General features: G+C 40.7%; 1 protein-coding gene across 4 annotated transcripts; it reads left to right on the top strand.

Annotated features, from left to right (window-relative positions):
* The first annotated feature begins 4,854 nt into the window (after positions 1 to 4,854).
* On the top strand, positions 4,855 to 15,573 carry LOC122973840 (myozenin-2-like). Of its 4 annotated transcripts, none has more exons than XM_044341609.1 (7): positions 4,855 to 5,058; positions 5,502 to 5,516; positions 5,967 to 6,057; positions 6,900 to 7,066; positions 12,078 to 12,207; positions 14,588 to 14,771; positions 15,012 to 15,573. In XM_044341609.1, exons 3-7 carry the CDS (start codon positions 5,976 to 5,978, stop codon positions 15,235 to 15,237), a joined length of 789 nt encoding a protein of 262 aa, XP_044197544.1. In that variant the 5' UTR covers positions 4,855 to 5,058; positions 5,502 to 5,516; positions 5,967 to 5,975; the 3' UTR covers positions 15,238 to 15,573. The 4 variants fall into 4 exon arrangements, with proteins under 4 accessions (XP_044197544.1, XP_044197545.1, XP_044197543.1 ...); XM_044341610.1 differs by lacking the exon at positions 5,502 to 5,516 and adding an exon at positions 5,389 to 5,446; XM_044341608.1 differs by lacking the exon at positions 5,502 to 5,516.
* The last annotated feature ends 596 nt before the right edge of the window (positions 15,574 to 16,169 follow it).

Here is a 16,169-nt window from a genome sequence, read left to right as displayed (position 1 = left end):
ATCTTACATATTTTTCACCAGATGATGGCAGCACTGCCTTTTCTGCGAGTTAGACAGTGTGTAGGGTGCTTTTTCACCCCACATAACCCTTAGCTGTCTAGGCCTGCTAATGGAGATTTTTGAATTGAGCTTTTAGTAGTTCCACAATCTTATTGATATACTCTGAAAGTATTTTTATCTAGCAAAGCAGAGGTCAGATCCAATTAAAACAAGCTGAATGTGGCTTACTTTGAGAAGCAGCCTACTTTCATAAGCAAGTTGTTTGAGAAATATCAGGGAAAGCCACTCTCATAAAGCCACTGTCTTTGAACCAATGCTTAAGTACTGGGTTAAGTAAGCTTACTGTGGAATGGATGAGTCTAAAATACGTTTTTATATGATTTTGTTCGAGCTTTAATAGTTTATTTGTTTTGTTGGCTACTTCAGATCTTAACATTTATTTATTTATAAATACAGAAAAATGATACACATATGTTTAAACATTAAATACATAATTAGAACATTTCAACACTTAAAAGAAATATGTTGGTCTCCATTTCCCAATGTTTTCCAGGCTGATTTAATTTGGCTGGAGGGTTAGTCAGCCAAACAAAAATGAACCCTTACTAAAATAAACATGTCTGTGTCTTTCTTTACAGGCACTTGGCAGGAGCTACTCCCTTTCCCCACCAGCCAGAGTGCCATCCACAGGCCAGCAGTCAGCTTCGGCTTATTCTACCCTCAAGCCTCCGGCTCGGGCTTCCACAACTCCCCCAGCAAGGCAGACATCCTGGCTGGAGAAGGGCCACAAGCCTGTTACACCCTGGGAGGCTGCCTCCAGGCATCCCTTGGGCCTGGTGGATGAAGCCTTTGCTTTCCAGAACCTCCAGCAAACCCTTGCCTCAAACGTCCGCTTGGCAGCCCAGCGCAAAATACTTCCCGAACCGCCAGCAGAGTGGAAGGCCAAGGTGTCCTACCAAGCTCCGCAGAAAACAGGCAGCCAGACTTGGAGCCAGAGCCAAAGCCGCAGTCAGAGTCGAGTATCGCTGCCATCATTTTTGTCCCCAACAAGGAGTGCTGTCTCCACCCCTGCTGGTCATGCTGGTTACAGGTCCCTGCCCAGACAGTGGCAGCCTCATAGGTCTGTGACAGAGGCAAACCTAGGGCCCTCAGTGTCCTCCTATGAGTATAAGAGGCCCTTGGGGAAGCAAACCTACAAGTCTGTGTACACCAGCAATACAACTTGGAGCTGGAAGCGGTAGGATACCTGTGTGACCTTCAATGAATAATATCCCACTGCTCATTGATTCCATAACACATTTAACTGCAGTTAGAGCTTTTTCTGTTTTATTGATAAATATCTAGATGCAAACATTGTGTGAGGAATGAGGAGAGCTAATATTTAAAGCAAATTTTTTCAGAGGTGGGTGTTTGGAGAGATTGCAAGATTGCTTTAATAAGCTCCTTTTATTTTTAGAAATGCTTTCTAAAATGTTGCTCTTAGTATAAAATGATTTACTGTACCAAAGTTTGGACACACTTTCTCATTCAAAGGAATGGGAAGGTGTGTCCAAACGTTTGACTGGTACTGTAGTTGGAATCATAAATTTGGCATGCCATAATGAAATGTGAAAAGAGATAATTAATAGTAATGATTACTATCCACATACTGTTACAAGTAACAGTGTATGGAGACTTCAATTTTATTTCAGTGACTTCATAGTTTGGTAAATACATTGACTTGGGCTTGTAGTTCAGATTCAGAGCATGTTGTTAAGAGTGGATATGATGAGTGTGCAATGAATGGACATGTTTAGTACAAGGAAAGATTTGAGTGATAATATAGAGACATTAGTGTAGTTAGTTTAATTTAGTTAACTTTTCGGAATATACAAAATGGGTAATTATGGTTTTCTGAGAAAAGAGATTTGTATAAAGACATAATTTGAGGTTGCTGAGAGGCAACCGTGACCCACCCATCATACAGTAAGTTGCAAGAGAAGATTGTCTTTTGAATTGTATTGAGTTTGTGGATTTTTCGTCTCATCCCAGTTTGATTGTCTGCTGTGGGTATTTAGCATGCTGGTTCTTGCAGTGATTGTGCACTTTTTTTTTTTTTCAAATCCGTGAAACTTGAGGATGGCTGCATTTTCCAAAGAAATATGTATTTGTTGTGTTTTCATATCAGGAAATCACTTCAGTGTGGGAATGCAATTAGTGATGCATCGGAAGTGAGGCTTCAGACTTGGGGAAAGGCTAGTGTTATTATAACTCAGTTTGTTGTGGGTGGACATGTTGTTATGCAAGCTCTAATAAGTGAGATTAATTCATTAATTTACCAGGTGCATTTTAATTAGTGCATTAGTGTGTGTCCACTAACTATGCAGAGAAAGAGGGAAGATGGGAAGATGAGAAACAGTAGCATCTTTTCTACAGTTAGACCTTGTCCTCCTTTACTGTAACTGTTTAATTGCTGCCTGCTGTACAGTATATGAAAAAGTGAGACACCCTATGTAGAGGGAGAATGTAGTTTTGCTGTTTGTTGGGTGTCTTTGCTGAGTCAAAGTTAATTTGGGGAATGCTGAAGAATCCTAATTATGAACATGCAAAATATTGTTTTAGTTTATGATAGCATGATGGCACTAGGAAAGTTGCTTATAGAATGAATGGGCTTGTGTTTGGTTTGGGCTTTTGCTATAGATTGCTGATTCGTTATCATCTCCAAAGATTAAAGCTAGTTTGGTGTTTTCACAGAGTGTACATAAAGTCCTAATGTGATTCTCACCAAGCAATCTCATTAACGTAAATAAGATGTATCACACAGCATTATGTTGTGTCTCAATTGAATCACTGAGCATACTGACGTGCTACTGTATATTGTATGTGTGATAATGCCACTGTATTGCTTCCATTCGAATGATACTTATTATGGTCATAATACAGTACCAGTAATCAATTTCTTTTCCAAACTATTTCAGATATGGATTCACATAAAGCATTTTACAAAATAAATACAACCAAATAGCACTATTTCACAAATTGCACTGTGTGTTTGTGCTTTTTGCTCTCTATTCCAAGCATAAAATATTCTGCTCTGGGCCATTTGTTGCTTGCTGTACCATCCCATGAGGCTTTTTATATGATGTGTTGTCTTGAATAGTCACTCTCTCCGTATCCAGCGAAGGGGCTTGGGAGGGGGGTTGGTGGGGACTTGTTCCCATGGTGACCACCAGTTACATAATAACAGTGGGTACCTACTGTAGCTGAGCCATTAGAGAATGAGAGATAAAGACACAGAGGGAAATGATAAACAGAAATTATTTCCCTACCAATTTAGATTTGGAAAACACTGTAACGAAATGGGATTTGAATGCTATTTAAAGGGTGGAGCTTGAATCAGAATATGAATATTGCGTCATAAAACCCAACACACATAGTTTTAAAATATTCCATTTCGTGTATGGGGTTGCTGGCATTTTCTATATGCCAGGCACTGCAGTATGTCCATGAACTTGCTGCTTTTAATTTGCCACCTTTTCCTTCCCTGCCCTGCTGGGTGCTGCAAATTCAACCTGACTCCCTTTATTTCTCTCTTGTACCAAGTAAATAAAAATATATAGGGGGTAAATTAAATTTAGCAAGGTCAATTAAAACATAGTGACTGGATTATAAGGTGAGTAAACCCTATTAAGCCTTGGTCTCTTCTATATCACATGTTGGCATTTAAAACAAATAGTATCTGATTGGTCTGCATGCCCTGAGGGCGCCGTGTTCCCATGTTGGATGCCACGGAATATATTTGTTGTTGGCTGAGCACTGCAATTCTGGAGAGCTGATAAAGACAATTGTAGCTGAAACAACTTTTTTTTTTTTTTTTAAAAGCTTTGTCAGTAGTTTCCAAGAGTCATTATGTGTCCATTTTATCTAGGCCTGCCTTTATTGAAGAGGTGATAGTAGCAAGGCCATATAGGAGTCATGTAGACCATTGGCTCCCAAAAGAAAAAAATCCTGATAATTATTATTGGTTCCTTTCATGTCAAATAACTGTACCCCCACAGTCCTGTCAAAGATAAGTAGGCTACCCCTTCAACAACAACAGCAGTCATTTTCCAAATGTCTCTATTTGAATTGATTTTAAACTGGGTATTATGTAACTATTAATAATATAATATGTGGATATAATAATAGGTGTTAAAATACTTTTCAAACAAACAGACTAATGTTTAGGTCAGTTAATACATTTGTGTTACTAGCACGGACGTTTCAACCATAGGTCCATTACTTGTATCTCATTATTTCATCCATTACTTTTAGCTGTTCTAACCATTATGTTTACCCAACTATTCCAACTGTTTAACCATTACTTTTTACCTAACCATTACAACAGTTTATCAATTACTTTTAACTAACTGTTAAGTGTTTATCCATTACACTTAGCGATTGGCTATTAACCATTTATGTATACTTTAAGATATCTGCAACTGTTTATATTTTTAGCTAGTTTCAACTGTTTATCCATTTAAATACTCTGCTCACTAAGTTGTTCACACACTAGTCACAAGATTGATCTGCTGTTATAGGTGACTTAATATGTGGATATATATTTTCAATCAAATTGTAAATTCTGTTTTATTTTATCAAATTAGTTATGCTACTCCACAATCTTTCCACATACCCCCTAGCAATTGCAGAAGTAGCCTACCCCTGGTTGGGAATCACTGATATAGATCATCCTGCTACTGTAATCATACTGGCAGAGAGATAGATAGATGGAGGGCAAAGCGAGCAGTAGTGGCAGCGCTCTAAATTTAGTCACCCCTCCGCTTGTGAACTAAATACCAATGACAACAGACAAACTGACACCCACCCCACCCACTCATTCAGTCACTCAGTCAGCCGGGTCAGGCAGCAGCCCCCTCCGCCTGCACCCTTCCCCACGACAAGCTCCAGTCCTGAGGAGCGCGAGCACCCACACAGGTTGCACTACCCAGTCTGACCCTCTCGCCTCTCACCTTTCTGACTTCCTACCCAGAGGAGACAGGCACAACTTGAGACTCCCCTGAGGGTCCTTCAGGACAGGTAAGCCATCACTCGGGCCTCTCCACAGGTGTGCTGTGGTTTTGCTGTCCAATCATCATGTGACACTTGCACTTGAAATCAAGCATGACTCTCAGTGCACTCATTCTCTACACATTTTCCCGTCAATCACACAGCTTGTCATGTGTCATAATTAAAATATATTTTTTATATCTATTTTTGAATGTTTTTGGTAAATGCATCTCCTTTTTCGTGTTATTGCTTGACATTTTTATGTGTACATATCCTGATGTTGACAACATACAAGTATTCATAAAAAAAGTTTTATGTTTGTCTTCCACTTAATGTTTTTTAATCAAAAATGATAACAAGATTCTGAAGTTGATTTATGGGAGCTGAGAATTAACTCTACAAACTTGTCTCTTATCTGGTGAGCTGAAATCGAATGATGAAGTGATTTGCATGGTGTTCCTTTGTTCCATCAGGAAACCTTGTTAGAGGTACTTTGGATTGGAATTAAACATTTGTGTTGTGTTCACTGACGCGTTGTTGTAAACTTTCCATTGTGCTATTTCATCCGTAGACTCACGTGTTTGCTGTGACAGCACTATGTTCTCGATCTGTGTCCTTTCAGCCCACTTGGGTAATTTCAAACATATTGATTCCCAGACCCCTGACACAGCTGGCTGCCATGTCTGAAGAGCATGTGCTTGGCGTTTAACGGCCCAAGGTTATTTAAAGGGATGTGCTAACTTTGCCCTTTTCACTGCCCCAATAAATTCTATCTGCTTCGGCGGGTCTTTGTGCGTGGTGTGGATGCTTGATGTTGGGCAATCGATGGCCAACATGCAGCCGTGTTGTCTTGCTTTTGTGTCTCATCGTGTGTTTGAACAGGTTGTACTGATGTGCGCTGTCTCCTGTGACTTTTTTCCTCACCCCTGGCTTCCCAGGGGGCAGCCATGTCACAGTTCTCCACCATGACGACCAGGGAGAGGAAAATGCAGGCGGCAGCAATCTGCAGGGAGGTTCAAGCCGAGGAAGGTAGCCACATCGTTTCTTCTGTACTTTGTTGTCTAATCCTTGAACTCCTACAGTTTTTCTCTCTTTCTCTTGTTGCATCAGTTCTTTGCCTCTGTTTCCAGCTCATCTTCTCTTCCTCCTCACATCCTGCTCCTTTCAGCCCCTTCCTACACTTTTTTATCACACATATCAGCATAGACATGGATTTAACACCATTACTTACAGTACACACTTAAGGCCCACACATATTAACTCTACTGTAAGAACCAGCATGCGCTGGACACTGCCAGATTCACTTTAAAGAAGGTATGAGCCAACCATTTGCTAGGGCAGTGGTTGCCAACCCTCCCTTCTACGACCCTGACTATAAATAAGCAAATGAATACTTTTATGGACCAAAGTAACTAATCCCTTTGTCGTTGTCCTTTGAACACGCTATTTCAAGGCGAGGACAACTGTGTGGCTCTCTGGGATGGGGAGGGTCTGAAGGCTACTGACAGCTGAAAGATATTCTGGCAAATTATACGTCTCACACTTGGCCGGTGACATCTCCATGATCAGCATGCAGTAGCTAGCACGCAGTGCTAACCACAAAACAAGCACTGGACACGAGTGGATTACATGGGAAGATAATTCCTCGTTTATCATATTGGCAGTAACACCAAGTCAGCAATCCATGTAGAGTGCTTTTTTGTGGCAAGGTTTTTTTTTCTCTGCGTAATATAATTTGTGTTCAATCAGATCATATTGGTGGGAGTATAGAAAAAGAAATTTGTCTTGACAGAAGTCTGATCAATGCACAAGTATATACTGTATATGTGCATATAATCTCTTTAATCCTCTGTGTGTGTCTCTATGTCCAGATGAAGACATGGATCTGGGGAAGAAAATGTGCGTGCCTAAGGACATTATGCTGGAGGAGCTATCTCTTGCCTCCAACCGGGGCTCCCGTCTCTTCAAAATGCGCCAGAAGCGCTCAGAAAAATACACTTTTGAGAACATCCAGAATGAAAACAACAAGCAGTTGAATGTAAGCAGAAACTGTGCAGTGAAAACTTAAATTTTATTGAGTCAGCTCTGTCTAAATTGTGTCTAATAGGATTTTTTCAACATTTTAAAAAATTTGCTTATTTGTTTTCTTGTTGATCGCTAAAGGAGAAGATTGATACCACTTCCATTAGTTAACCACAGTTAACCATGGAGCAAGAGCCAGTTGACGATTAGTTTAGCTTAGCTTAAAAAATGGAAGCAGGGGGAAAGAGCTAGCCTGGCTCTGTCCAAAAGTAAAGAAAATAAGATACCATGTCATATAATTAGTTTCCTATGTACAAAAACCGTACGACAAGAAAACACTAAGATCTTATTGTTTATTTGGATCCCCATTAGTTGTTACCAAGGCAACAGCTACTCTTCCTGGGGTCCACGTTAAGAACATAAATGTATACACATGCTTTTACATACATGCATACATAGATGCAATTACAGCACTAACCCCGTCCCTCACCCCAATTAAAACCGTATCAACATTACAAAAACCAATACAATTTCAACGCAACCATGTGAAACTCTCCTTATACATCTCTCTCTATGTGTATACATACAATATATATATATATGCAAACATAAACACACGCATATACACTTATTTACACATGCATACATACATACAAACAAGCATCAATGACCACGTTTACCAAATGCTTAAAGCTACAAATTTCACAAAACCAAAGAGAGAAAAAGTTACTGATTAGATATTTTGCAGGCTTTTACCTAAGAAAAACCTCTTTAGCTGCTTCTTAAACTTTCTTTACTTGTTGCTTGTTTAATAAAGTACAGCAGACTATGTCAATAGTGGTTTTAGTGAGGCTTCTGTGCTCGCTTGTTCTTCAAGGAAAGAGGACAGTTCTGAGGAGGTTAGCTGTGGGCCATTATATGTCACCACAGCCATGGGGTTTCCCTTTTGGCTAAGCACAGATCTCATAGAGCTAATCACTGCAATAGTGTTCTGTGGAGCAAAACACACCTCTGACCACTCTGAATAGTAGTCCACCATGGTAATAGCGAACTTGCAATCAGCAGTGCCAGCTTCGAAAGGGCCAACAATCTTTTGCCAGGGTCCATCAGGCAAAGGGACCACCACTATTCTGTGACTCCTTCTCAGAAAAAGTGATTTGTGCATGGACAGTTCATTCCTAACCTGGTAGTAAGGCACCATATCTGCAGGCAGGCCTTTGGATGATGCAGGCCACCCTTTGGTAATGTAGGTGTGTAGCTTGGGTCACTCTGGGCAGGAAGAGCAAACATCTGTGAAGTCAGACATGGGAAGAGCAGTCAGAAGGGTGGAAACAGCAGCAACAGTCTCTGGTTCCATGTCTGGGGAGAAGTCCTGTTCATATGGCATTGGCAAGTGGGAAAGGCAGTCTGCTGCATGGTTCTGAGCACTGGGCCTGTAGACAATATCATAGTTGAAGCAATCAGTCACTACAGTCTTGTTGGGCTCCTTGAGGTCTGTATGCATCCATATTCTCCCTGAGTTCTTCCGTTAAGTCACAACGACTGGCGACACACAGGGAGATGCGTCGATCTTCTTAATGACATCGACATTTTAACTCTGCAGAAACATCATCTCTGACAGAGAAGGGCAATCTCCTCAATTTCTGTTGCACAGGTTTCACATCATCTCTCATTTTGACTTCATGCAGAAAGTTTTTCACATAGCAGGCTTAGAATAGAATGGCTGCATATTAGAAAATGTGTCTAATTCTACAGTGCACGTTATTTTCCTCTCTACTGGGACAGTATCTTTCAGAAATAGCACAGTCAGCTCAGGGATAACAAACTTAACCTGACGTGCCAGATGGTTTGTTACACAAAACCATCTGAGAAGTTGTCCATGGAAACTGTTTGGAAAAGGGGCAGGCACTTTCAAAAAATAATTGGCAGGTGATTGGATGAACCATCTGTCTATCACTGTCTTACCTTGCGAGGCAGCTGGATACCACCAGTGGTTCAGACACAAGCACATAACTTGAAGCCTGACAAGATGGATTCTCGCATGATCTCATGATCTCATGATGTCATGATCTCATGATCTCGTGATCTCGCGAATTCAGCTGCCTCGCAAGTTAATAACAACCTCCCTCATCTCATGTTTTTGATCTGAGTGGCACATTTTTTGCAAAGAGCCCAGTCTGTCCACATGATTTGCATATTTTGTCTGCAGCAGGGCATTTTGTGGAATTTGCCAGGTGCTTGTCTGAGTCATCTATAACATTTGCATGTATGTTCAGACTTTGCTTCACCTTTTCTTTGGTTACTTGTGCTGTTGGAGCCTTTTTGTTCCCTCTTTGGCAGCGTTTTGGCACTTTGAAAGTGCAATGGCATTCTGTGCGGCCAATTCCACTTGATTGGCAATGTGAAGCAGCTTTCTTCTATTGTAGCATATCTTGCTCTGCATTTCCGAATTCACGCAATGCAAGCATCTCACATAGTGCGGAGATGTATTGTGCCATAGGTTCATCATGTCTCTGTGTTCATTGACGAAACTCAGCAATGACATTTGCCTTCTGTACAAAATGTGCTTGCATATTGTAGGTGGTACCTGTTTCATTCAAGGTATAGAAAACCCTCTGTACTTCGTTTGTGATGCTGTGCAGTAGTACAGCTCGCTTTTGGCTCCTTCCACATCAATCACAAGTAGGTAGTTTTCAAAGATTTCCAGCTTTGTTTCAAATGGTATTGCAGGTTCTCCCAGACATTGTAGGAAAGTGGGAGGCAAAGGAGTAGTAGCCACAACCATCCTCGTCGGCAATTTTGTTACGTATTTGTAGTAAAGCACCTAAAAAGAAGCACTGGCCACAGGATAACGTTCCATATTTTACTGGCGAGCATTTCACAGCTCCACACACTGCAATACTTCCTGTCTTTTTTTCTTATCAAGTACCATAACAGAGGTGACATAGTGCCACCCATTGGCCTGGAATATGATCAGCTTTTAGAACACAACATTTCACATCTTGACAAAATACTTGTAGGCAAGATTAAGCACTTGAAGTGTTTATTTGACTTGTGCTATAGACACAGAGTGGCAGAGAATAGTTGTGAAAGTGTTCTAGCGGGTCATAAGTAGTTTTATTAATGTCCCTTTGTGTATAGATGGGCAGTGTGCCAAGTCAGTGTTTTCTTTTCTCAGCAGCACTTATCTTAGCCCGACCTGGTCACCCATAAAGCAGTTTATGTAGCGAGGCTCTCAGTAAAATTGAATCAAGATAAACTAACAAAGTTTCTCTTGGCTATATCTAATTAATTAGCAGCACTGGTTATATCCTCTTTCATTTAGTTGTGTGGTGACCTTGTGTGCTTTTCACTGCCCTCTTGAATTCTAGATAAAATAATTATTATGCTCCAGGGAAGTTTTTCCCCTCATCTTTGAAGTAAGAAGGACTCACATATCTCTGGTTTGTTTATTGCTTGGGGCGATGGAGGGATTTTGTTTCAAGTTGTCAACATTTCCTGAGGAAGTCCTGGAGTAAATCATCATAAATATCTTTCAGAGGGATGAAAGCTGAAATCCTTGGGCTGCAGTACATTTCATCCAAGCCCAGAAAACAGTGTTTCTCATGTTGAGGAAAAATGGTCAAGCAAAGAATTTCTCTGCTGGCAATAATTTACTGCACATGCAAATCACATTTTTCATATATTTCAATAAATCTAAACATGTCAGAAAACTGATATAGTTGATTATTCTTGCCATTGGTGGGTGTATGAAATAGTCCCCTGTGTCATGAGGTCAATTGTTGACAACAAATTCTTTCCACAAGGACCACCTAGTAGCAGCTGTGGAGCTATCATTTGTATTACACAATCTTCCTCAGCAGAAAAAGTTTGCTCACATATCATGGAACTGAAGATTTTCAATTTTCAATTTTTCTGAGCATATTAAAGGCCCTGTGTGTAGGATTTAAGGGGATCTATTGGTAGAAATGGGATATAATATTCATAAGTATGTTTTAATTAGTGTATAATCACCTGAAACTAAGAATCATTGTGTTTTTGTTACCTTAGAATGAGCCCTTTATATCCACTTAGGGAGCAGTTCGTCTTCCATGGAGTTGCACAAGGAGGGGGAGAGGGGTATTCAGTTAGTTGCAATCTGCAACCTCACCGCTAGATGCCACTAAATCTTACACACTGGTCCTTTAAGTACTTTTCTCATCTATGTTGGTAGCTGTCCTGGAGCTTTCAATTTTATCACATGTTTCTCAGCAGATGGATTTTGTCCATATCTGTCTTTTTTTAAGCCAACATGGATAAAAAGTCTTTAAAGGAGCTGTAATCAATATTTTTATACTAACAATGGAATTATCACCTGTGTCTGCAGTTTTTGTTTGCTCAGCTCTGCTAAGTATTTTAGCATCTTTCAGCACATTGTTTTGGTTTTCCATTCACTCTCACTATTCTCATCAGTGTCGTTTCCCAGCAGCAGCAGAAAGCTGATAAATCCACTGTAGGCTCCCTGCCCAGCACCAAACAGCAGCCAGACAAAATTAGTGACTAGCTAGTGAGGAAAGTGGAACATTTAGCAGCTTAAGAGACAGATTTTCACTCAGGCATTGGTGGAGAAGGAAACAGAGCTAAAAGAAGAGTGAATTTTGGACATTCATCATGTGGCCAGACACTCCAAATGAATGCAAATGTTTTTCTGTATATGCTGGAGGTGAAATTAGTAACTATTTGCAAACAAGTTCACCATGTCAGTGTTGTTTTACAGCTTGTTTCTGCTGCCCTCATGTGGCCATAAACATAATTGTTCCTTAATTTGAAAAAGTTAATACAGATTTAAATTGCTCAGAAAATTAAAATGACAACTGGGCTAGTCCATTTCCCGAGGAAGGTCTTGTGTTATGATTGAAAACTCAATAGATCTTGTGGTGAGACTGTTTGGTCAACTACTGTCTCCAAGATAAAGAATGGACTTTCAATCTAAACACATTTTCAGAGTTTCTTTGAAGCCTAACACATCTTTTCTGTCCTTTGTTTAGAACACAGTGGTTTCTCAAGCTGAGAATGAGCATGCTGTGGACAGCCACAGTGGTGAGGACAACTTGGGTGTTGATCAGGCCTGCATACCAGAAACAACAACGGAGCCAAATCCAGACAGTATCGCCCCGGGTAGGTAACACTGGTGATACAGCGTACTGGAACACCAACACATTTCAAGGACCCAAAAACATTGCAGCAGTGATATACTGTAGCTAAAGTTAGGTCAACAAACATGATGAGCTCTGTTCAACTCAATGACCTTATTAGTTCCACTTATTAGTTTCACTTTATTATATCAATGACAAAATCTTGTCCTGAGTAGTCTGTTTTAGGCGGGATATATTTTGATTTTTCTTTGCAAAATTCCACTTAAGGCGTGCAGTTTTTCAAAAATATGCTTACATATTAAATGTACAGCACATTGTAAACTATTTTCCTCCTGGTGGAGAGACTGTGTGGATGTGCTCTCCACAAAGCACTGGATGTGCCGTGTTTTGATAAGGATTCAACTGCTTTTCATTGTTTGTACTCACGCGGGCTTTGATCACGTAGGAAAACATTTTCGTCTTGCCTGGAATCTGCTGGCCTCAGGCAGAATATGATTACACGTTTGTCTTTTTATTCTCTCTCTGCCCTGCCTGTCTCCCTCCTGTCCCATTCTTTCTATCTTCATCCCACTCTTTGTCTCATGTCTACTCCTCCACATTCCCCTAATTCTCTCACTGCACTTTTTTTTTTCTTACCCCTCCTCGTTACAATCAGCTTTGACCATCTTTTAGAAAAGGTTGTTGAGTTTTACCCCATGAGAAGTGTTTCCTGTTTGCCTCCCGTGCCACTGATACCATCAGCTTTGCACTCACATCCTTCCTCGTGTCTGAATTCTGCCCAGTTGACACAAAACCAATACTGACTTAAGGATGAGTATGTCCACACAGGGGTGGGGTGTTATTTCTGGACCTCAGGATCAGACACCACCCCTCAGTGTCTGAGTGATGTCACTCCAGCTGTAGCAGAAATCAGGCCAAAGTGCATTAGGTATCAAATGGTAAGAACTCTTAAAATAGCACACTCATCTACCCAGGGGTGCATGTTCCATGTGCCTGTACTGGTACATTTTTTAACCAGACTATACTGATATATAGGCAGGACTTTAGATTCTAATAGAGCTTGAATAAGACAAGACATTTGGCAGAAAATATATTGAAGGTGTGTAAAGCTTAAGCAGGAAAGTGGTAATAACTTTACATAGTTTTGCATTTGGATTGTTTTGTTCCATTTTGAAACCAAAGCATAGCGAAATGTCAGATGCGTCTTTAGTTATTGGCCCATGTTTGCCTAAATGTTGCCACATTTGAAGATAGATTTTTCAGAGAGAAAGGAAAAACATTTATGTAGAAAAAGCCAGACTTCTGTCTTCTTCTCTGTCTTTTCAGAGCTTTTTTTTTGGGACCTTCTTTCATCTTCACAGTGAGAGCGTAGAGCTGGGTGTGTGACAGTCCTTTCCCACAAAAATCTCAACTCAGCCAAACATCCAGCCATAAAAACAATATTCCATGGCCTCAGAAAATCTTTTATACAATGTTTTGTAATCGAGTCCCCCCCAAAATCGTAAACTTCCCTACAGGTCTGTTTGGTCTCTCCTGCTTCCCCCTCAGGGCAAAACATAAACTCAGGAAGGGGGATTGTTCATTGTGAGAGGTTAGGACGTGACACAACGCCCCGTGTTATGTAATGCTTGAGCTTGCAAGCCCCCCTGAGTGAAGCGCTGGGTTTGAAGGATAGTGTTTTGGATAGGCCTCTCCCATCAACACACATAGACTATGTAGGGAGACATACATGCAGCTGGGTACACACACACACACACACACACACACACACATACAGGGAAGCTGCCCCTTGATTTGTTTTGCTGCGATCTTTGACGAGGAATACAGGGCTAAAGAAAAAACAGTAGGGGGTGTTGCAATCTGACACACTCAAATTGATATGATTGCGTTATACACACACACACACACACACACACACACACACACACACACACTTTCTCTTTCTTTCTCTCTCTATTATGCAAAAAAAGAAACAAAATAACTGATGTATTAAATTTTATGTAATAACCAGTGCTTTAAAGCTAAAACAAGCAACTTTAACTAAACTAAATGGCAGTAAGAGATGGCATTTTTGAACTTTAGTACAAAATCATATGGTGAGCAAGCTACATACACTCTTACAGTTTACTCATGACCATTTGACTGTTCTTTCATCAGCTTTTTTTTGGATATGTTTGCTATTTCTGTTAAATAGATTTAGTTTAGAATTTGGCTTTTAATTTTCACTTCATCACTGGCCATGTGTGGAGAAATGTCCAACCCTGACATGAGCATTCTTACATAAATGAATAGACATACAAAGAAAGTAAACTGAGAAAAAAAAAATTAAAAAAAGGAAAATAATGCCTGCTGTGTATCAGACAAGCATTATGTTTAATCACTGTGTTGTATAACCTACTTAGGGTATGGAGGTCCTTTAAAAGACATCCCTCCAGAGAAGTTCAATGCTACAGCTATACCAAAGTCCTACCACTCACCCTGGGAACAGGCTATCATCAATGACCCGACCTTGGCTGACACTCTCATCACTCAAATGCCTGAGCCGGAGCCCCAACCAGACCTACCAGGGTACAGAAGTTTTAACAGGTAAGAACCTCACAGGTGGAAAACGTGATTAAAAACTGCAGAGTGAGCAAAACAAGTGTTGTCCTTCATATAAGTCATAATGTAGTGTGCTTCTTTCTCTGAGCAGCTATCTCTTAGAATATGTCCCCTGGTCAAAGTCTTTGCTTCCTTTTAATTAGTTGCATCACTTCAACTGTCACTGCAGTTCCTCTCATTAGCACATGACGGCTACTGTTAACACTGTCACTCCGTCACCTCCAGGGTGGCAACCCCGTTCGGTGGCTTCAGCAAGACACCCAGACCTGATCCCATCAAGACCCTGCAGGTGGAGCCCCTCCCTGAGTACCCCGAACTCCAGGGGGACATAGTGGTAAACCGACCCTCCTTCAACAGATCTGCTCTGGGGTGGGTGTCGGCAGGCGGTTCAGTCACCCTCCCTACAATTTCCCTTGAGCCTCTGCTCATCCCTGAGTCAGAAGACCTTTGAACCCATAATGAAGTCACACAGAGATGCTGTCTACTTAGTTGCTGCACCCGAGGTTATTGTGGACAGGGTAGCGTTTCGGTCAGAACAGAGTCAGGGTGAGAAAAAGCATCCCGTTGGGCTGTGCTGGTTCGAGTTACCATGTATGCAGTATCCCTTAGTTTTCCAGGGATGTTAAATATTTCTCTGCACTCAGAAATAAATTAATCATCTTGAACAGTAGGCAGAGACTACTGGAATAAATGGAATTTGTATATTAATGTGCATAAGAATATTTTATCTTGCAGACATACATTTTTGCTCAATAAAATGGTGTGGAATGCAACAAGTCCAACAGTATTTTTTCTGCTTTTTTTACATTTAAATTTCATTTCCTGCTGCTAAAACAGCGACTAAAATCAGTTTTAGTCTTTCTTGAGGCTTTTGCATTTTTGGACATGCAAATCTCTAACATATTCCACAACATGCCCCCAGGTAATAATTTCACAGTAAGTTGGTCTGTGCCACACTGAAGGCTCACTTGAGTGAATGATGCTGTGTCTGTGTGCTATAGTCGTATGCAAACCCATCACTTATTGCATCGTGTGAGAGGCCAAAGATACATGTGAGCCACTGTAACACAGCTCAAGGTTACACCGCCTGACAAATCAAATCTGCTTCACTGACATGAGCGGCTTGACTGATGTGTCTCTCACCTTTTGGCTATGCTCAGTCGAAGGATTGCGATTGATGGGAGAGCTGCTTGATGAGTTGTGCCCACTTCTTATCTGTCTCTCTGTTTATTACTACAGCACTTAGGGATTTATCTGAGAGATAACGGGCTCAAGCAAACAGACTTGACTGACTGAAAGTTACCAGCAGTCTGCACAAGAGAAGCACAGATGATGTACAGAAAGTTAACTGTTTTCTTCAGTTAAACATAAAAAAATAATTGC

The sequence above is a fragment of the Thunnus albacares genome, chromosome 22 (genome assembly GCF_914725855.1).
Source record: "Thunnus albacares chromosome 22, fThuAlb1.1, whole genome shotgun sequence".
In the NCBI taxonomy this organism is placed as follows: domain Eukaryota; kingdom Metazoa; phylum Chordata; class Actinopteri; order Scombriformes; family Scombridae; genus Thunnus; species Thunnus albacares.
The sequence above is the reverse complement of the archived record's forward strand: the minus strand, read 5'-3'. Positions and strand labels throughout refer to the sequence as shown.

What these genes read in the sequence shown, in the direction of transcription:
- LOC122973840 (XM_044341608.1), top strand. Translation starts at nt 5,976, where the DNA reads ATGTCACAGTTCTCCACCATGACGACCAGGGAGAGGAAAATGCAGGCG. An exon ending in AAAACAACAAGCAGTTGAAT is followed by an intron (nt 7,067 to 12,077) that starts GTAAGCAGAAAC and finishes TCCTTTGTTTAG; the next exon opens with AACACAGTGGTTTCTCAAGC. An exon ending in TCCAGACAGTATCGCCCCGG is followed by an intron (nt 12,208 to 14,587) that starts GTAGGTAACACT and finishes TAACCTACTTAG; the next exon opens with GGTATGGAGGTCCTTTAAAA.